The sequence below is a fragment of the Oncorhynchus tshawytscha genome, linkage group LG12, assembly GCF_018296145.1.
Source record: "Oncorhynchus tshawytscha isolate Ot180627B linkage group LG12, Otsh_v2.0, whole genome shotgun sequence".
NCBI classification, from domain to species: Eukaryota; Metazoa; Chordata; class Actinopteri; order Salmoniformes; family Salmonidae; genus Oncorhynchus; species Oncorhynchus tshawytscha.
In genome coordinates, this window is record NC_056440.1 from 57912209 (window position 1) to 57934059 (window position 21851).

Below are 21851 nucleotides of genomic sequence, written 5' to 3' on the forward strand. Positions count from 1 at the left end.
ACATCAATTTCCCCCTACTTCTTGAGAGCAGAGCCTGAAGATTTGTCCCAGAGAGCTCCCAATCTTTCATCCTACTATCAGCACTAAGGCTCGGATGTATCCCTGCTAACAGCGGCTCTTTGATGGAAAATTAGCTACATATTTGGGGTAAACTAGTCCTGAGTGGGGTGAGAAACTTCTAAAACTGAGTCAGTGGGCTGACTCAACCACGTGCAATAATGTCAACTCTTTCCCAGATGATGAAAACGGGAACATTGTTCAATAAGTAATGACATACTTTTTGAGATGACATTCACATCAGTATTGTCACGTTTCAACCTCTGATATTATGTTAATATTTATTTCCAGCTCTCATGGTCAGAGACAGTTTTAGACTGGGTGGATTCAGTAACTTTCTCATGAAAAGATCCCTTATGTTTTTTATGTAGTCTGATTGAAGTAGCAGCCCTTTATATGATTAGGCCTTTTTTTTAAAGGCTCCTTCCCATGTCAGCGTTATTTTTAAATGCAGCTGAAGTGTTTGGCTCTGAACATTTCAATAGGAGGAGCAGACAGGGCGGAGAGGGCATACGGCCCTACTGCTCTGCCTCGGCCAATGGCAGGTGTATGCACCCCTGTAGACACACACACTCACACACATGCAAATACAAACACAAAACACTGTCTGCTCATGGGCTGTGGCCCTCAGGTGCTGGCCAGCTGAATCTCCACAGGTATCTTTTGTGTTCCATTTATATCTCTCTCTCTCTCGCTCTAATCTCTTTAATTAGGTGTAAATGCAGAACAGGTAAAGATACAATGTCTTTCAAAGATGGACCACACCATTAATTCATTTCAACAGTAAAACGCTGTAGAATGAACAGTAAAATACCATAAATGTGTTTTACAGCATTAAAAGCAAATGGAAACACTAGGCTTTAGAACACCAGCTAACAGTAACTGTAAATCGCCATATTGGTATTGTTGCATCATCAGTAGGAGAGTTTAGGAATTTGTGAATTTACTGAGACCATGACCTCAGCGTATATTAATGAGCATAATTTGCTGGTGTCAAACCATATATGAAAACATTATACACATTTTGAAAGCTGAGAAACAGCCCTTTCAACTGATATGACATGTGATAGCACCACATCAATCAACTGGCAATCAGTCAAGAAAAAAACACCTGTGAAAATGTGTATCTTAAATGCTTTTTTTCCCTCAAACAACTGCCATTGAAAACAGAGAAAATCTATTTTGTAAGGATTGATAATCTGAAATCGGAATAATGCCTTTTACAGTGAATGAGTTACAGCCTTTTTAGTGAACAGTGGTATTTTTCTAGAATTCTATGGAATGTTCCATGACCAGACACTTTCTTATCTGGATAGTATTTTAAACACATACAGTGAGCTCCAAAGGTATTGGGACAGTGAAAATGCTTTTGTTGTTTTGACTCTGTACTCCAGCACTTTGTATTTTGACTGGTCCACTGTGACAAAGCTCTTAAAAGAAAAGGCTTATACCAAACAAATGTCAATCATAATAAGTGTTATGAACAAAACATTTCCCCTGTCTCAATACTTTTGGAGCTCACTGTATATGCACCAAAATATATTACAAAGGGCATTTAGTCTTACATTTGATAAGGAAAGACAACAAGTGATATCGTATTAATTTTAAAAAAAACATTATTGAAGGAATACGGTTAGGGGAATACATTGTCTCAATCAAACCTGAAAACAACAAGTGCAAGTTACATCATGCTATCAAAACCATAACAGTAGTTAAGCCTATAGCCGAATACAGGAAGAGTCCGAATTAAAGGCATGCAAGAGAAGGGAATCGACCAGTGACAATCTGAGCTACTGGGAGCCTCTTTTCAATCTGAGCTACTGGGAGACTAGGAGCCTCTTTACTAGTATCTAGCTATGTATAGTCGGTGCATGTATCTAGCTACAGTTGAAGTCGGAAGTTTACATAAACTTAGGTTGGAAACATTAAGACTCATTTTTCAACCACTCCACCAATTTCTTGTTAACAAACTAAAGTTTTGGCAAGTCGGTTATGACATCTACTTTGTGCATTACACAAGTCATTTTACCAACAATCGTTTACAGACAGATCATTTCACTTATTACAATTCCAGTGGGACAGAAGTTTACATACACTAAGTTGATTGTGCCTTCAAACAGCATGGAAAACTCCAGAAAATGATATCATGGCTTTAGAAGCTTCTGATAGGCTAATTGACATCATTTGAGTCAATTGGAGGTGTACAAGACAAGACGACCTCAGAAAAAACTCCGAATTTTTTTGTTGTAGACCTCCACAAGTCTGGTTCATCCTTGGGAGCAATTCCCAAACGTCTGAAGGTACCACGTTCATCTGTACAAACAATAGTACGCAAGTATAAACATCATGGGACCATGCAGCCATCATACTGCTCAGGAAGGAGATGTGTTCTGTTTCCTAGAGATGAACGTACTTTGGTGCGAAAAGTGCAAATCAATTCCAGAACAACAGCAAAGGACCATGTGAAGATGCTGGAGGAAACATGTACAAAAGTGTCTATATCCACAGTAAAACGAGTCCTATATCAACATAACCTGAAAGGCCGCTCAGCAAGGAAGAAGCCACTGCTCCAAAACCACCATAAAAAAGCCAGACTAGTCAGTTTGCAACTGCACATGGGGACAAAGATCATACTTTTTGGAGAAATGTCCTCTGGTCTGATGAAAAAAAAATAGAACTGTTTGGCCATAATGACCATCGTTATGTTTGGAGGAAAAAGGGGGAGGCTTGCAAGCCGAAGAACACCATCCCAACCGTGAAGCACGAGGGTGGCAGCATCATGTTGTGGGGGTGCTTTGCTGCAGGAGGGACTGGTGTACTTCACAAAATAGATGGCATCATGAGGTAGAAAATTATGTGGAGCAACATCTCAAGACATCAGTTAGGAAGTTAAAGTTTGGTTGCAAATGGGTCTTCCAAATGGACTATGACACCAAGCATACTTCCAAAGTTGTGGTAAAATGGCTTATGGACAACAAAGTCAAGGTATTGGAGTGGCCATCACAAAGCCCTGACCTCAATCCTATAAAACAATTGTGGGCAGAACTGAAAAAGCATGTGTGAACAAGGAGGCCTACACACCTGACTCAGTTACACCAGCTCTGTCAGGAGGAATGGGACAAAATTCACCCAACTTATTGTGGGAGGCTTGTGGAAGGCTACCCGAAACGTTTGACCCAAGTTAAACAATTTAAAGGCAATGCTACCAAATACTAATTGAGTGTATGTCAACTTCTGACCCACTGGGAATGTGATGAAAGAAATAAAAGCTGAAATAAATCATTCTCTCTACTATTATTCTGACAGTTCACATTCTTAAAATAAAGTGGTGATCCTAACTGACCTAAGACAGGGAATTTTTACTAGGAATAAATGTCAGAGAACTGAGTTTAAATTTGGCTACGGTGTATGTAAACTTCCGACTTCACCTGTATATACAGCTGCTCCCACAGTGACAAAGATAGGCAGGGGCTTATTTAAAACAAGATTACATGAATGTCGTGAAAAGTTGGGTGAATGGTATTCTGTACCTCGGAGTAAGTCAAACCAGGCATCGGGCGTCGACTACAAGTGTGAATGATATTTTCTTAGTTGTAACCGTTTCTATTGTTTCTCCCCACAGGTGTATACTCCATGTCAGTTTCAGAGGACAAGGTTTCGGGTGAGGAGGTGGGCCGTCTGAAGGCTAAAGATCCAGACCTGGGCGAGAATGGACTTGTGTCATATCGTTTCATCGAGGGCGATGGGATGACTGTGTTTGAGATTACCACCGACACTGACACCCGCGAGGGTGTCATCAAACTGAGAAAGGTGAAAAGGGAGTGAAGGCGATTTACTATTCCACAAACATTGTGGAGGAATGAAGGGAATGTTGTGAGACAGTGTATAGGGTTGTCTGCATTGAATCGCCTTTTTTGCTACTGCCCTTTCACTAACGTGCTGAGGACTAAAATGCTAGCCTCAATACTTGACATTTCTTGACACACCTGTGTGTGTCTGTGCGTGTTTGAATGTGTAAAGCTGGCTATATGCAATTTATGTGTGGTAGAGAGAGAAAGAGGGGGAGAAAGAGAGTGTGAGACTGAAGCACACACCGAGCAGTGGCGAGAGAGAGAGAGAGTGATTTTTCACCGTTCCACTCTGTGATTGCAATGACACCGCTTCAGTTTCTTATTACGAGCATTGACTTTCATGGCTGGTTCTCTGGGAGAGGAATCTCATCTAGGCAGTCCGACTGTGGGTCGGCTGCTAGCGTGGAGCTGCAGCTCTGCTGTGCTTCGGGGCTGGGATTATGCCGACATTTACCGACCTGGAGAGGTCAGCCTTGCACTGCACTGCACCGTGCCTGGGCTGCCTCTAGGTACTCACTGGCACCACTGCGCCTGGAGCTGCCTGCCATGGTTAGGCTTAGCCGGGCCTCCAGAGGGGAGAGGGAGAGAGAGGCGCTGCTTCCCTCCCTAGTCCCTACGCAGCAGCCTAGACGGAGCATTGCCACCTGGTGGTGCTTTATTATTTAAAATCCCTCAACTGTCTTTCACAGCACAAGCTCCCTCACACTCAGATCAGCAGCAATCTCACTCACGGTCCTCTCTACTCCTCTCCAAAAATAACACAACTCCGAGAGGAAGGCCTTTGCATTCTCAAGGGTTTACGCAAGCTGGGTAATTTTGGCAGTTCTGTGGAATGTGAGTACCAGTGTGTGTCGTCTACGTGCTGAAAAATGGCACTGTTCTATTAATCATGGCTGCGGATTATACCAGGTAAGCCAAGACAGCGGCCATTGAAATGTGGGAAACGGGCATGTAAGCAACTTCCTCTATGGCCGCATGAACCCAAGTGGGATCAGACTTTGCTGCTCAGTGCATATCCCCTTCATTTCCATAACAGAGAGGTGCAACAATAATGAGTCTTATGAACGTCGGGAAATAGAAATTGTAGCTGGGGAAAGTGGAAGAATTGAATCAGGGGAAATAATGGTTTGACGCTGAGTAGGGGGGTTGTAATTCTTAACAGTGTTTGGCTATCTCAAATTCCAGGACCCAGGTCCCCAAATGAGACCATTCTGTCTGCTGATTAGGCTGGGTGTGGTGTGTGTGGAGGTGGAGGAGGGGGGGACTATACAGTGTGCCGACAACAATCAGTTTGATGCAGCCCTGCTCTTCTCAATAACATAATGCCTCCACAATACACCTCTTGGGAAATCATCACCTTTTGCTCTTCAAAACATGTTGAAAATTAAAGTTGAAATGACTGACGGAATTGCCAGAGTTTTAATCAAGTATTCTGTTTCAACTGCGGGCTACCAGGCGCAGGCTGAATGCTAAGAGGAAGTCTGGCATTATTGTGAATATTATCTATCGCTGATTAGTTTCAGCAGCAAATTATTAAGTGCCAAAATAAAAGAACAGAGAGAGAGAGATAGCGAGACGGGGGAGGGTTGAGAGGAGGGAGACAGAAAGAAATGGAGATGGGGGAGAAAGAGAGGAGAGAGAGAGAGAGAGAGATAAAGGGCGGGGGGTGGTGAGACAGAGAGCAAGGGGACCACAGCTTCAGGAGACAACGTCAGTGAGGAACATTCACCGACCTGTTAAAGGAAAGAACTGGGTCATGGCTGTTCCTACCACTGACCGCTTCATTAAAGACATGCAAAAAAAATACTGAAGGATGAACAAAAAAACTGAGATAGGAAAACAACTTCACATCAATCACCACACAGGCAGAGAGAGAGAGATAAAGTGTGTGTTTGTTTGTGTGCATCCTGGTATGGCGCCCCCTCAACTCCGGTCGGTACTTTAAAGTCTCACACGGTAATTTATGCGAGTGATGTGAGACAGGGTAATAAGAAAACATGCAGATGTGTGAAAGCAGTAGGACGGTGTAGAGGGATAAGGGTTGTTCACACTAAATGGCCATTAACTATGTTTGTGCATAATTGATTTGGGAGTGTCTTTCCATTTTCTTGCAAGTAAATGAACTGATGGTGATTTGAGGCTATGACTTAGATAAGGCATTAAACTGAAACAAGGGTCATCTTAGGTAGAAGGACTGAGCAAAGAATGTCTTGGTGTTGTCTCATGCTGACGTTGTCCACAACCACTGTCTTATTTTGCAACAGCACCCTCTAGCTAGCATCTCAACTCCATACTGACATTTGATTTGACCCTCTTAGAAAAAAGGCATCCCAAATAGGTTCTTCGGCTGTCCCGGTAGGATAAACATTTTTGGTTCTAGGTAGAACCCTCTTTGGTTCCAGGCAGAACCCTATTGCAGAAGAAAGGGTTCTACATAGAACCTAAAATGGTTCTACCTGTAACCAAAATGGTTCTACTTGCAACCAAAAAGGGTTCTTTGAAGGGTTCTCCTATGGGGACAACCGAAGAACCCTCTAAGGTTCTAGATAGCAGTGTACAGCTACAGTAAATATTTTTTTATGATGCAGTAATTGTATTATAGAAAGAATTACGTTTACGACAACCATCTCATTTTTGTCCCAAGATATTAATGATGATATAGTTTGAATGTATTATTGCTAAATCCACTCTGCTCCCTCTTTCCAGCCTGTGGACTTTGAGACTAAGAGGGCATACACCCTGAGAGTAGAGGCATCCAATACACACGTGGACCCCCGCTTCATCGCCTGGGGACCTTACAAAGACACAGCCACGGTTAAGGTTATGGTGGAGGACGCAGACGAGCCGCCTGCTTTCCTGGCAACTAGCTACAGCTTCGAGGTGGAGGAGAATGCCCACGATGGGACCGTGGTGGGCCGTGTACACGCTAAAGACACAGACGTGGCTAACAACCCTGTCAGGTAGGCTACTTGGAACACTCTCTGTCACTCTCTCTGTTACTCATTTGTGTTTGTTTTTAGCGCCGCTGTCAACCCCACCCAGACCCATTGTGTTATAATACATCCTTGCTGTTTTAAATTGCCAATGTTATGTTGATACGTAGATGATTTCAGTTTCAAAGGCCTCGTCTTGTCAACAATAGTGCAGGGCTCTACTCAATCAGTAAACAAAAGAAATAGCCTATATTATTTCCTGCTCTGCGGGAGCAAATATTTAAATGAACATGCCGTTTCTTTGTTGTAACTATAAACATTGTTCCATTGAATACATTCATCCAAATAATGCAAACGTGCATTCCTACAGCACAAAGATAATTAGGCTTTTGATTTATCTAAGGAACCAGGCCCTAATCGAATACATGTTTACTAATCATTACTGTTCACTGCAGGTACATGATTCCACGCTACACGGACGTGGAGCAGTTCTTCAGTGTCGGCCCGGAGGATGGCATCATCAAGACCACCAGACCGCTGGACCGGGAGACACTACCCTGGCACAACATCTCTGTCAGCGCCACTGAGATTGGTACGCCACCCTCCAATATCCACCTCGGGTTTCAAATTAGAGGGTAGCTGGAAATATCAGAGACGTCATGCCTCCCAATCCAGGAACTGTTGTGTTCCCACCCGGCTCTTATGTGGTCCTAGAGTCGCCACCCCTCAAGATGTTTTTAAGAGAAGATTACCACAAAGTGCCTTTCAAAAACTGAAATGAGTAGCTAGAGACTACTGCAAAACATCCACATACCCCCCCCCCAAATCAGAAATAAACATCTTTAAGTTGCTGTTCTCTGTCTGTGTGATTCTACTCCAGATGATTATGTCTGGTTTTGAAGTATATCTGTCTCAAATATTTCCAACTCTCCTATCAGGGATAATTTGATGCATCAAAAATGTTGTCTGGAACTTTAGAGATCAAGCAGTTCTGTTATATTATGCATGACACTTGTCTGACAGCATCATTTCCAAGCATTCAACAACCTACATCATTTCTTATACAATAAATAGGTTCATACTGTGCTGTCTTCTCATTGTGTTTGCAGTGGGAGATGGTTTTGTTTTCTAGCCAGGCAATTCCCATGTATGTGCACTAAATCACTAACTTGTTTGTTATTCATTTTTGTCATTCTGCACAGGGGGACATCACCAAGATACAAAAGTACGTGTCAACATCAAAGTCAAAGATATGAATGACAACGCCCCTGAGTTTGCCACACAGAACGAAATCCTTGTGTGTGAAAATGCCTCCCCTGGCAAAGTAAGTCCAATCATTCACAATGTATATTGTACTTTTCCCCAAGTCACATTTAGAAAAGACAGATCTTTATGCATACTAGCAACCACCATGCGCAAAAATATATTTATATTATAGGGAATATATTGAATATGTTCAGTGTTTTGGTGAACTCGGTCTGTACTAACTCCTATGTGTGTTGTTCAACTCAGCTCATAGAGACAGTCAGTGCGGTGGACAAGGATGAGATGGCCCACCGACAGTACTTCCACTTCAGCATCGCCCCAGAGGCTGTCAACAACCACAACTTCTCCCTGAAAGACAACAGAGGTGGGTGGGCTCAAACGTTCTATTTCCATCAACGAGAAGAGCGACTTCTGTTTGGTCCAGTACTCCAGTCAGTGAGATAGAACAACTCTGGGTCTTTTTCCTTCTTTACATCAAATCAGGTTTCTCTACATTTGCACTGTTTATGCATCGGAAGTGATTCAGCAGATCTTTGTAGACTGAAGTTGGATTTGAAGCTAGATTCCATAGAGCTCCCCACTTATTAATTACCATGGGTGTCTCTCTGGCGTCCTAGCCTCTACATCGGTGAACTGCTGCGTAGGAGACTGAGCCTGTTGGATCAGTTTGCGGAGCTTGTGATTGCATTAGTTATCCCTACATCACACTCTGTCTGATCAGCCAGGGGTGGAGAAGTGAGAGAGAGCGAGAGAGAGAGAGAGAGAGAGCACCTTTCCTTCTGCCTGCCGTTTTTGGGGGCCTGCCTGGCTGGTGACTCATCCCAGCTGTCCTTAAGCTCAAAGCCCTTTCCAGTCTGCCAGTCACAGTGATGGAGCGGCTGGTTAGGCGATCCTGGTCAGAAAGAGTACCTGTTACATTCCATTTCAACAGATGAGGCACAGTGGTATTTATCCCCAGAGGATGCCATCTCTCATCAGAGGAGAATTACTCATCATGGGAATAGCATTCATCAACCTTGTTGATAAACTCTCGGATTAAAGATAATGAGAAGCAAAAGTTAATCACAGAGTGTTGACTCCATAAAAATGCTTGATTAGACTTGCTTATATCCATAGAGATTGCTCAGGACCATGTGACAAAGCTATTGCAATAACTACGATGGAGACATTCAACAGCTGCTGCGAGTAGTTCAGTCAGCATTGCCATCTTTGAACAAGCAATTACATGACACTTCTCTTAATGACATGCATCCATCAATATTTTCATTCTATAAACTTAAGCTCTTTTTTTCATCGTCAGCCATCTCTTTAATACTCTTCCCGACCGTGCCGTGGTCACAAGCCACTTCTAAGGATATCTGCTTCTGTGATGGAGGAGAATGAATGAGGGGGAATGAATGTGTTAATTGCAGTTTAATGGGATCATTTAAAAAAAATTAAATCCCCAGATAAAGTCATATCAAACTGTTCCAAGTAGTGCTGCAGTGACTATACAGCAGCCAGCATGGCGAGGACTGGCTCTCTACCCGTTTGATCTGCTTTCATTTTTTTTTTTATATATATTTTTGTACCTTTATTTAACTAGGCAAGTCAGTTAATTAAGAGCAAATTGTTATTTACAACGACGGTCTACAACAACATCGTAGCAACGCAACATGGTAGCAGCACAAAACATGGTACAAACATTATTGTGCACAGACAACAGCACAGAGGGCAAGAAAGTAGAGACAACAATGCATCATGCAAAGCCACCACAACTGTCAGTAAGAGTGTCTTTGAATGAAGTTATTGAGATAAAACTGTCCAGTTTGAGCGTTTGTTGCAGCTCGTTCCAGTCGCCAGCTGCAGCGAACTGAAAAGAGGAGCGACCCAGGGATGTGTGTGCTTTGGGAACCTTTAACAGAATGTGAATGTCAGAAAGGGTGTTGTATGTGGAGGATGAGGGCTGCAGTAGATATCTCACATAAGGGGGAGTGAGGCCTAAGAGGGTTTTATAAATAAGTATCAACTAGTGGGTCTTGCGACGGGGATACAGAGATGACCAGTTTATAGAGGAGTATAGAGTGCAGTGATGTGTCCTTACAAGGAGCATTAGTGGCAAATCTGATGGCTAAATGGTAAAGAACATCTAGCCGCTCAATAGCACCCTTACTTGCCGATCTATAAATTATGTCTCTGTAATCTAGCGTAGGTAGGATGGTCATCTGAATCAGGGTTAGTTTGGCACCTGGGGTGAAAGAGGAGCGATTACGATAGAGGAAACTAAGTCTAGCTTTGATATTTGCTGAGAGAAGGACAGTGCACCGTCTAGCCATACTCCCAAGTACTTGTATGAGGTGACTACCTCAAGCTCTAAACCCTCAGAGGTAGTAGTAACACCTGCGGGAAGAAGGGCATTCTTCTTCCCAAACCAGATTACCTTTGTTTTGGAGGTGTCCAGAACAAGGTTAAGGGTAGAGAAAGCTTGTTGGACACTAAGAAAGCTTTGTTTGTAGAGCATTTAACACAAAATCCGGGGGGGGGGAGTCAAAATGAGTGCTTTTCAACAGTATTTTCAAAAAGCCCACAATATGAGCAGTAAAGATTACAGCCACTCTGATTTGTTGGGTTTATCTGGAGCCAAAAGCCTCCTTTCAAATGGACAGCTTTCCAATCTACATTTATCAATGGATTTTCTCTGGATTTTCAGAGTTTGCGGTGTCTGTCTGAGACAGCGGGGGCTATTTAGTTTTTTCTTGCACTCTCAAAACTGCAGATGTATGAACTCTTAATAAGTATCATTTTATGAAGAAAATGTTCCTTGAAAGCGGCTTCTTATGACGTGCTTCTTTCAGCCACGTTACCTTGTTCATATAGGATATTTAAGTTCTCATGGCTTTAGACTGTGTTCTAACTTCAACCCTTAGGAGATACTCTACCAAGGCAATGATAACCTATGAGGTCGACCTATAATGAATAGCGCAGGATTCATAGAGCCCTTTCACCCTTCTGTTCTGTATGCACAATAGCTTTTGTCATGAGAAACCTTTTCTGAAAAAGCTATAGTGGGCTGAGGACACCGCTGTGAGAGAGGGAGGGAAAATGACTAAGCCACAAGCACCTAAATGAACTCACTCCATCTCTGTTCTGAGTGCGACCTTGCACGGAGTCAGGAGAGTGCACTTGGCATCCTTCCACCCTCACCCAGCCCCAAGTAAAACCAATACAGCTACCTCCACTAGAGCTTTGATTGCACTTCTAAAAGCTAATAAATGTTCACAATATTACAATAATGTAATATCTGGAAAATCACAGCTCATTGCTTCTCCTCCCCGCAGCTATACGTCTGCCTTATGAACTCGTTGGCTAAGTAAAACTCTTCGGTTATAACTAGGATCGTGTTAAGCAGTTTGTACAGTCTGTACCTGGAATACAGTGGCTTGCAAAAGTATTCACCCCCTTGGCATTTTTCCTATTTTGTTGCCTTACAACCTGGAATTAAAATTAATATTTTTTGGGGGGGTTTGTATCATTTGATTTACACAACAATTTATTGTGAAACAAACAACAAATTAGAAAACTTGAGCGTGCATAATTATTCACCCCCTCAAAGTCAATACTTTGTAGAGCCACCTTTTGTAACAATTACAGCTGCAAGTCTCTTGGGGTATGTCTCCATAAGATGTCTCCCCCCCCTCAGAGGAGCCATTTTGAAGGACCCTCTTTACTCTGTACTTATTCTACTTCTGCTCCCCTCTTGTTCACCACAGACAGCACAGCCAGCATATATGTGACCCGGAGGGGCTTCAGCCGAATGACCCAGGATGTCTACTTCCTTCCCATTGAGATCAACGACAACGGCAACCCTCCCATGAGCAGCACCAACACGCTGACCATTCGAGTGTGCAGCTGTGACAGTAAGGACACCATCCTGTCCTGCAACGTGGAGCCTTACATCCTGCCTGCAGGCCTCAGCACCGGAGCTCTCATCGCCATACTCGCCTGTATCGTCATTCTCCTGGGTGAGCATCAGCGCCAAAGAAAACATCAACTTGCATTCAATCTGTTGTTGATCTAATATTTAACTCATGTTTGATATTTTATACCATCTTGAGTGGTGCTTATCCTTAATGTTTTCAGAATAGTTTTAGGTATTTATGGGCAGATGCTTGACAGAGTATTAATAGTGTGCGTTTTGATTATGTACACAGGCTCAATTGATTATTTAGCTTGCAGTTAACAGTGTTTAAAAATGTTGACAGATTCATACCACCTGTAATTCAACATACTGTATATTTTTGCACTTCTAATCCAAATTATGTGCAGCTCTGATTTATTTTCCACATCTGTCAAAGCGTGGCTAATTAGGGAATTTGTTATGCTAAAGGTATTTAAGAGCTGTAAGAGCTAGAGATTCTGCATGATTGGCTGATTTGATATGTTTCTCATGGCAGCGATCGTGGTGCTGTTTGTGGCACTGCGTCGTCAGAAGAAGGAGCCACTCATCGTCTTCGAGGAGGAAGACATCCGTGAGAACATCATCACCTATGATGATGAAGGCGGTGGAGAGGAGGACACAGAGGCCTTCGACATTGCTACACTACAGAACCCTGACGGTGCCAACGGCTTCCTACCCCGTAAGGACATCAAGCCTGAGCTCCAGTACCCGATGAGGCCTGGCGGGCACCCCGTGGCCAACACTGTGGACGTGGATGATTTCATCAAGACCCGCATTAACGACGCGGACAGCGACCCCACGGCCCCTCCCTATGACTCCATCCAGATCTATGGCTATGAGGGCCGGGGCTCCATCGCTGGATCCCTCAGCTCCCTGGAATCGGTGACCACAGATTCAGACCTAGACTACGACTACCTCCAAAGCTGGGGCCCGCGCTTCAAGAAGCTGGCCGACCTTTACGGCACCAAAGACTCCGCCGATGACAACTCTTAACGTTCACCCATTTCCCCGACCATCTCCTTGCGCCCTTTCTCCAACCCTCCACTGACTGTGTGGTGCTTGAAGTTTACTATAAGTATACCACAAGCATTTTTATTTATAGTAAACTTTGTTATTTGTACGTGTAAAGTATACTTGCAGTATACTAGATACCTGTTGGGGATGTTTGGTAAGGAAGGACAGATGGTATTGAGGAGTTGGAGACAAGAGCGAGAGAGAAAGAAAGATAAAAAACTGAAAAACTAAACAAAAACAAAAAAATCACCTCTGTGGGATGTACTGGTGTGTATGAAAAATGAAGACATGCTTAATGTTTGTGGTGAGAGATCAAATAACACTTGGTATTTCACTTTTTTAGTCATTTTGTAGGTTACTACAGTTTGGGGTTGGAATGTGGGTCACAGAGAGACATGTAATTGTTGATACTGTGAATGAGCTCACAAAGGAGAAGAGAAAATTGTTGCCTTATATCAATGAAAAACCTATGAGAAAACAGTAACAGCAAACTGAGACTGGTCGCTCCTGTAGCACCTCCCTCTTCCTGAGGAAGATGGATTCAACAAAAACAGAGACAGTGTTTTTTCACAAATCCAGAGAAAAATCCCCCCTTTCAGCCCAATCTCACCAATGATCAATCACAAGGAAAGACCTGTGAGCTCAAAAATCGCCTTAAGTAATGGACTTTCTTGCATCACAGTGCATTTTTTGCAACTTGAAAAGTATATCCTAAAGCAAGCTGAAGTCCATATAACGTATGTACAGTACAATGTGCAAATATGTCTCTTGAGGATCAAACTTGCGCCTATTGGTTCTTGTAAATCTTTTTTATTTTTTAATTATGTTATGATTACTATGATTTTTTTTTTGTTCTCTTCATTTTTTTTATTTTCTTTGTTTGGCGTATGTTTTTCTCCCTCGTTGAGAAAATAGCAATCTGTCCTGTCGTAGTGAATAATGCCTAATTTCTATGTCGAATTTATGGTACCTATTTGTAAAATGTTCTTATTTTAGTACACATGCAGATATCAGTATTTCAACATGTAAGAAAATGTTACAGCATCACCCTTATATTTTATGAACATTGTACTGTTGCTTTATTATGTGCTTCTATCTAAGAAGCGAAAAACTTTGAAATAAATGCTTTTTATAAAATGATTGACGTTAATAAATCTGTAAGAGCAAAAGAGCAATCTGTTCTTTCCCTAGAGGTGATCTATGTTATGATATTGAACAGTGTCTACTCGATGATGCTGGGAGGACTTAGAGCAATAAAGGAGGTCAATATACAGTAGCAAACTGTGACACAGAACAACCAGTGACACCATGAACATGCACACACATTCACACACACTACACACACTGTCCACACACATACTGCACATCATTTACAGAGCTTTTCACTGGTATGGACCCAGCAGTCAGTGTTCACATTGACCATTTCCTGAGATTAACGTATCTCTCCCAGGGTTGCTCCAGAGCGAACGTATTCAACCTCTCCAAGGGATGCTTCCCAGCTAAAGGTCAATGTGCACTTTAACACTAAAAAAAAGCCAGACCTGGATGGACCCCACTTTGAGACATTTTGACAGCAACATTCTAACAGTCTAATAAGTACATTTCATATACAGTGCCTTCAGAAAGTATTCACACCCTTTGACTTTTTCCACATTTTGTTGTGTTACAGTCTAAATTTAAACTTTATGACATTTAGATTACTTGTCACTGGCCTACACACGATACCCCATAATGTCAAAGTGGAATTATGTTTTTTGAAATGTTTACAAATTGATTAAAAATGAAAAAGCTGAAATGTCTTGAGTCAATAAGTATTCATGTCTTGAGTCAATAAGTATTCAACCCCTTTGTTATGGCAAGCCTAAATAAGTTTAGGGTTAAAAAAAAAAAAATATTTTTTATTTCAAACACAGATCCAACCACAAAGACCAAGGAGGTTTTCCAATGCCTCGCAAAGAAGGGTGTCTATTGGTAGAAAAAAGCAGACACGGAATATCCCTTTGAGCATGGTGAAGTTATTCATTACACTTTGGGTGGTATCAATACACCAGGTCACTAAAAGGTTTAATGGTAGCGATAGGTCAAAACTAAGGTTGGATCAACAACGTTGTGGTTACTCCACAATAATAATCTAATTGACAGAGTGAAAAGAAGGAAGCCTATACAGAATACAAATATTCCAAAACAGGCATCCTGTTTACAAGGCACGAAAATAAAACTGCAAAAAATGTGGCAAAGAAATTAACTTAATGTCCTGAATACAACGTGTTATGTTTGGGGCAAATCCAGCACAACACATCACTGAGTACCACTCTTCATATTTTCAAGCATGGGTGTGGCTGCATCATGTTATGGGTATGCTTGTCAACGGCAAGGATGAGTTTTTTATGATAAAATAAATGGAATAGAGCTAGGCAAAGGCAAAATCCTAGAGGAAAACCTGGTTCTGTCTGCTTTCCAACAGAAACTGGGAGACAAATTAACCTTTCAGCAGGACAATAACCTAAAACACAAGGCCAAATATACACTGGAGTTGCTTACCAAGACGACATGTCTCTGAGTGCGATAGTTACAGTTCTGACTTAAATTGTCTTGAAAATCTATGGCGAGACTTGAAAATGGCTGTCTAGCAATGTGCAACAACCAACTTGAAAGAGCTTAAAGAATTTTTAAAATAATAATCTGCAAATATTGTCATGTCCAGGTGTACAAAGCTCTTAGAAACTAATCCAGAAAGACTAATCGCTGTCAAAGGTGTTTCTAACATGTATTAACTCAGGAGGTTAAAAACATATTAAATCAAAATATATTAGTGTTATATTTTTATATTTATTTTACAAATGTTATAATTTTTCATAGATTGTAAACAAAAAAAAGAACAACTAAATAAACGTTTATCCCACTTTGTAACACAACAAAATGTGTAAAAAGTCAAGGGGTGTGAATACTTTCTGAAAGCACTGTGTAACACAAATAATCATTTGTTTGTGTTTATGAAGGTCTGGGGTAACATTAGGATACACTTTTTTTCAAAGAACACTAGCAATTTCATTACCATGTGTGGAGCATATGGAACAGCGGTTATTCTTGTAAATTATATTTTGCTTTGATTAATTCTGTTTGAGGACGGTTCGGTTTCGGTTAGATTATATTTAAAAAATTCTGGTTTGTGATTTTGGTTCAGATAATTATTTTTAAACATTAAATGCATTATGAAATAATGACATTAAAATGTTTTTAGAGCTTTTTTTTGGAAATTCCAAAGCCAAAAATAGTGAACATTAGTGAACAAATATTCCATAGTCTCCTTAGGTATACATCCACATTAGGTATACATCAATAAAAATACACATTTTCAGTGTTTATGTTACTTATTTTTTATATGATTACTTATTATTTTTCATTCCTTTAGTCATCCTATTTAGCTAGACTAGTCTGCTTAAGCATGCTGTAGAGTTGTCAGACAAAATCATTTGACTAGTTATGGTCATTGTAGTTAATTACTTTGTTCCATCGCTGAACTACAGTACCAGTAAAAGTTTGGAGACACCAAATCATTCAAGGGTTTTTCATTATTTTGACTATTTTCTACATTGTAGAATAATAGTGAAGACATCAAAACTAGGAAAAAACACATAATGGAATCATATAGTAACCAAACAAAGTGTTAAACAAATCAAAATATATTTGAGATTCTTCAAATTAGCCACCCTTTGCCTCTATGACAGCTTTGCACACTCTTGATATTCTCTCAACCAGCTTCATGAGGTAGTCACCTAGAATGCTTTTCAAATAACAGGTGTGCCTTGTCAAAAGTGAATTTATGGAATTATTTCCTTGTCAATGCATTTGAGCCAATCAGTTGTGTTGTGACAAGATAGGGGTGGTATACAGAAGATAACCCTATTTGGTAAAAGACCAAGTCCATATTATGGCAAGAACAGCTCAAATAAGGAAAGAGAAATGACAGTCCATCATTACTTTAAGACATGAAGGTTAGTCAATCCTGTCAAGAACTTTGAAAACATTTCAAGAGCGGTCACAAAAACCATCAAGCGCTATGATGAAACTGGCTCTCATGAGGACCGCAACAGGAAAGGAAGACTCAGAGTTACCTCTGCTGCAGAGGATAAGTTAGATTTACCAGCCCAAATAAATGCTTCAAAGAGTTCAAGTAACAGACACATCTCAACATCAACTGTTCAGAGGAGACTGCGTGAATCAGGCCTTCATGGTCGAATTGCTGCAACTAAACCGAGCAATGGAAATTATACCGGTGGAAAAGTTTCCTTTGGTCTGATGAATCCAAATGTGAGATATTTGGTTCCAACCGCCGTGTCGTTGTGAGACGCAGAGTAGGTGAACGGATGATCTCTGCATATGTGGTTCCCACCGTGAAGCATGGAGGAGGAGGTATGATGGTGGGGGTGCATTGCTGGTGATACGGTCTGTGATTTATTTAGAATTCAAGGAACACTTAGCCAGCAGGGTTATCACAGCATTCTGCAGCAATACTCCATCCCATGTGGGTTGTTCTTAGTGGGACTATCATTTGTTTTTCAATGGGACGATGACCCAAAACACACCTCCAGGCTGTGTAAGGGCTATTTGACCAAGAAGGAGAGTGATGGAGTGCTGCATCAGATGACCTGGCCTCCACAATCACCTGACCTCAACCCAATTGAGATGGTTTTGATTTGTTTAACACTTTTTGGTTTACTACCTGATTCCATGTGTTATTTCATAGTGTTGATGTCTTCACTATTAGTCTACAATGTATAAAATAGTAAAAATAAAGAAAAACCCTTGAATGAGTAGGTGTGTCCAAACGTTTGACTGGTACTGTATGTGTCTTGAATAGATTTATTTAGGAAAGGTCAAGGACGGAGGGGGCATGACTTTAAAAATGGCAGAGGTACTTCCATTTTAAATTCATATGCAGTCAAAATGACTGCCTCTGCATATGTAGTGTTAAAGAACAATGGCAAAGAGAGGGAATAAAATGTTACTTCCCTCCACCTGAATGAGGCTTACAACCAATTTCCCCTGGGAGGTAACTGGAGAAAAACAGAAACTCAACCTCCTCTAAAACCCCCGACCCCTCCCCTACGTGAGTCTCATTCTCCTACTCCTCCCCTACCTGAGTCTGGCAGGAGCCTGGGAATCAGCCTCTGATGGAGGGGCAACACACTGTGAAACACTCAATTACTCTAACAGGTACCTTGCTAAAGTGAGTGAGAAAAGTGCTGTGTGAGCCTTTTGACCTTCGAATTACTGTAGTTTTAAACTCTAAGGTGTGTACTTCAATATCATGATTGTTTTGGATAAATATATATATTTCCCCAGTGTTATCATTGCCATTTGGCTTTGCATTATAATCTTAAAGCTACAATCAAATCAAATGTATTTATATAGCCCTTCGTACATCAGCTGATATCTCAAAGTGCTGTACAGAAACCCAGCCTAAAACCCCAAACAGCAAGCAATGCAGGCGTAGAAGCACGGTGGCTAGGAAAAACTCCCTAGAAAGGCCAAAACCTAGGAAGAAACCTAGAGAGGAACCAGGAACGGCCAGGTGGTGTCACGGTCGTCCTCTTCATCTGAAGAGGAGAGGCGAGAAGGATCAGAGGACCAAAATGCGGCGTGATATGTGTTCATCATGAATTTTAATAAAGAAAACACTGAAACACTATACAAAAACAGTAAACAAAATAACAACCGTGAAGCTAATGCGAGCTGCGCTGAAACAAGCCATCAACATAGACAATCACCCACAAACAAACAGTGCAACTAGGCCGAAACATAGAAATCCCAAATCATAGAAAATCAAACAAAGACTGCCCACCCAACTCACGCCCTGACCATACTAAATAAATACAAAACAAAGGAAATCAAAGGTCAGAACGTGACAGGTGGACTGGGGACAGCAAGGAGTCATCATGCCAGGTAGTCCTGAGGCATGGTCCTCCGAAAGAGAGAAAGAGAGAATTAGAGAGGGCATACTTAGATTCACACAGGACACCGGATAGGACAGGAGAAGTACTCCAGATATAACAAACTGACCCTAGCCTGACAATATGTAACCTGAGTTATATATCTGTCATTCTCTTTGACGAAAGGTTTAAGAAGCTGTAGATTTGTTCTATGTGCGCTATTTCTATGCTTTCGTTTTTGTGCGTTTTACTTTTGCTTTCGTACACCAGCTTAAAATACAATATTTTTGGTTATGGAAAATATATTTCACAGCGGTTTAAATGGTACAATGATTCTCTACACAATGACTGCTTGTTTTGTCACATAAACTGCATTCAGGCAAACCATTGGCAGACAGATATCTGCATATTGCAACTTTAAGTGTGCAAGATTACCTTTGACCAATTTCCTTTTTAGAGCAAAAACAAGGCCAGCATATCAAGCTGTATCAAGAATGAAGACAGCAGCAGAACAAATTTAATCAGGGTGTTATTGCTTTTTTCATGTTTGCTTTAAGCCTTAACCACAGTCATCTTGTCAGAGTGGATGATAACATGAGAGTAATCTCAAATGTACAAGCGGCATGAGACAGCATCCCTGGTTAATTGATCGGCAATATCTTCAATGATATTACAATTTGTGTACTTCTGGCCCCCTTGTCAATCACTTTCTTGTGTTTATTATCCTTATAATGTGTTAGCCTTTCATGAAAGAGACTGATTAACCCTTGTTTTTTAAAATGCAGATGACAGTGTGTCCTCAGTGTTTCAGGACGTCAACTGTGTTTAAATCCGAAGAGTAACATCCGATATCTTTTACAGCTGTAATCGCAGCAAAAGGTGGCGCTACAAAGTATTAACTTAAGGGGGCTGAATAATTTTGCACGCCCAATTTTTCAGTTTTTGATTTGTTAAAAAAGTTTGAAATATCCAATAAATGTCATTCCACTTCATGATTGTGTCCCACTTGTTGTTGATTCTTCACAAAAAATACAGTTTTATATCTTTATGTTTGAAGCCTGAAATGTGGCAAAAGGTCGCAAAGTTCAAGGGGGCCGAATACTTTCGCAAGGCACTGTACTAGGGGGGAAAAAGACAAAGATTAAATTATGGGGAAGTTGGTGTGGAACAAACAAATATCCTTGTGACTGGGTCCAATTCTGACAAATTGTATTTTTGGCATGAAAGAGGCTCTGATAAATGCAAATGTATGTGTGATGATTGTAATTAACTACAGTGCCTTCAGAAAATATTCAGACCCCTTGACTTTTTCCACATTTTGTTGTTACGTTACAGCCTACCCCATAATGTTTATGTTTGAAGCCTGAAATGTGGCAAAAGGTCGCAAAGTTCAAGGGGGCCGAATACTTTCGCAAGGCACTGTATCACCATGGGGCCCATAAGCTTAATTTGATGTATGAGAGAGAGGTGTATGGATCAGGTGTCAGAGTGTATGGATGTGAGGAGGGCAGAGTAGGCAGCTGGTCTTACTCACCGTTACCTGTGGCAGGTCTGTGGGTGGCCCTGCCAACAGTCTGCCACCTCTCCCATCTCTCTAGGCTGAGGAGAGCCCCTAGCCGAACTCTCTTTCCATTAGCCAAGCCACTGAGGTGATTATCCTGCAACCTCAAGGCCCCGGAGGGCCTCTCTAATTCCTCTCTCAGGGATTGGGCGGCAGGCTTTGACCTCCCTCACTCCTCCACAAGCCAGAGAGGGAGGAGATGATGCACTCCAGCAGGCTGCAGGGTTGTCTCTTATCTCTGGAATCCATAAAAAAGTGTCAGATTCTTCCTCAGGAACCATGAATCAATAGTTCCTTTCTGACACTGGTGCTGCAGACATTAAGTGTTGGTCCCAAACACCACCTGAGGCTGGAGGAATGGGAGAGAAAGGGAGTTTGGAAATTAGCCATCTCTGACACATTCAATTATCTTGTTTTGTGGCTACACTTGTTGTTTGTGGGGTGTGCGTGCGTGCCTCTGCGTGTGTAAATTCTCAATTGAAAGCAGTGGAGGTGAATGTGAAAACACCCCTCTTTGTCAGTACAGTATGTCATTGTATCTTTGAAACATCCAAATGTGTGTCAAGAACCACGGAGTTTGGGGAATTAGAGACAACTTCTAACTCTGTACTGCAGGGGTCAGGGGACAGCCCTCTGTGCAGTCCCATAATTGACCTTTTATATCCAGTCATATGTGGGAGATTGTAGACAAGAGGGCGAGGGACTCCTTGTTTTGCAGACTACAAATGCAACCTGTTTGTCTCATCTTTATAGTTGTCCCTGGCCGCAGATCAGAGTAATAAATTATGCACAACCAACATGACAGCAACATGAAATCTGACCAAGGCAAATGACTCAGTCTGTGTGTAATTGCTCACAGATAATTATGCATTGTACCGTAGCTGAGTAACCTCAGACTTGGAACATAACACTGACTGTCAGCTGATAGTTTTTTTTGTCTCTCTTTATAAATTTCTTCTCTGTGTTGATTTGGTGTTCCATGCCATTACATGGTGCCACAATCACATGTTTTTTTGTGTCTGAAACCCCTCGGTACATTCAGCGGAATACTTTTCAACATAATACCTCGCAGTTAGAGGGGAGGGGGACATGGCTGCCGACTAGTGCAGCAAACGACTTTAACTTTAAGCAACCACAACAGACTAGAGAATGGAAGCTGGCAAATATTTGATAAAAGTGTATAAATATGACATGAGATTCTCAATTGGTTTTGCTCAACTCCTCTTGTCCTCTTCTCCTTTTGAAAAAGGTTGAAGGTAATCGACGAGAGGAGGCGAAGGAGAGGAAATGTGGAAACCA

At 41.5% G+C, this 21851-nt stretch overlaps 1 protein-coding gene across 1 annotated transcript in view; it reads left to right on the forward strand.

Annotated features, from left to right (window-relative positions):
- LOC112232225 (cadherin-11) overlaps window positions 1–14198 on the forward strand; it is a 77972-nt gene extending 63774 nt beyond the window's left edge. Inside the window, exons 6-12 of the mRNA XM_024399040.2 lie at window positions 3680–3867; window positions 6615–6868; window positions 7297–7433; window positions 8044–8165; window positions 8354–8471; window positions 11857–12108; window positions 12541–14198. Of these exons, the coding sequence (XP_024254808.1) occupies window positions 3680–3867; window positions 6615–6868; window positions 7297–7433; window positions 8044–8165; window positions 8354–8471; window positions 11857–12108; window positions 12541–13037 (1568 nt within the window). The 3' untranslated portion in view covers window positions 13038–14198. The remainder of the gene's footprint in view (window positions 1–3679; window positions 3868–6614; window positions 6869–7296; window positions 7434–8043; window positions 8166–8353; window positions 8472–11856; window positions 12109–12540) is intronic.
- The last annotated feature ends 7653 nt before the right edge of the window (window positions 14199–21851 follow it).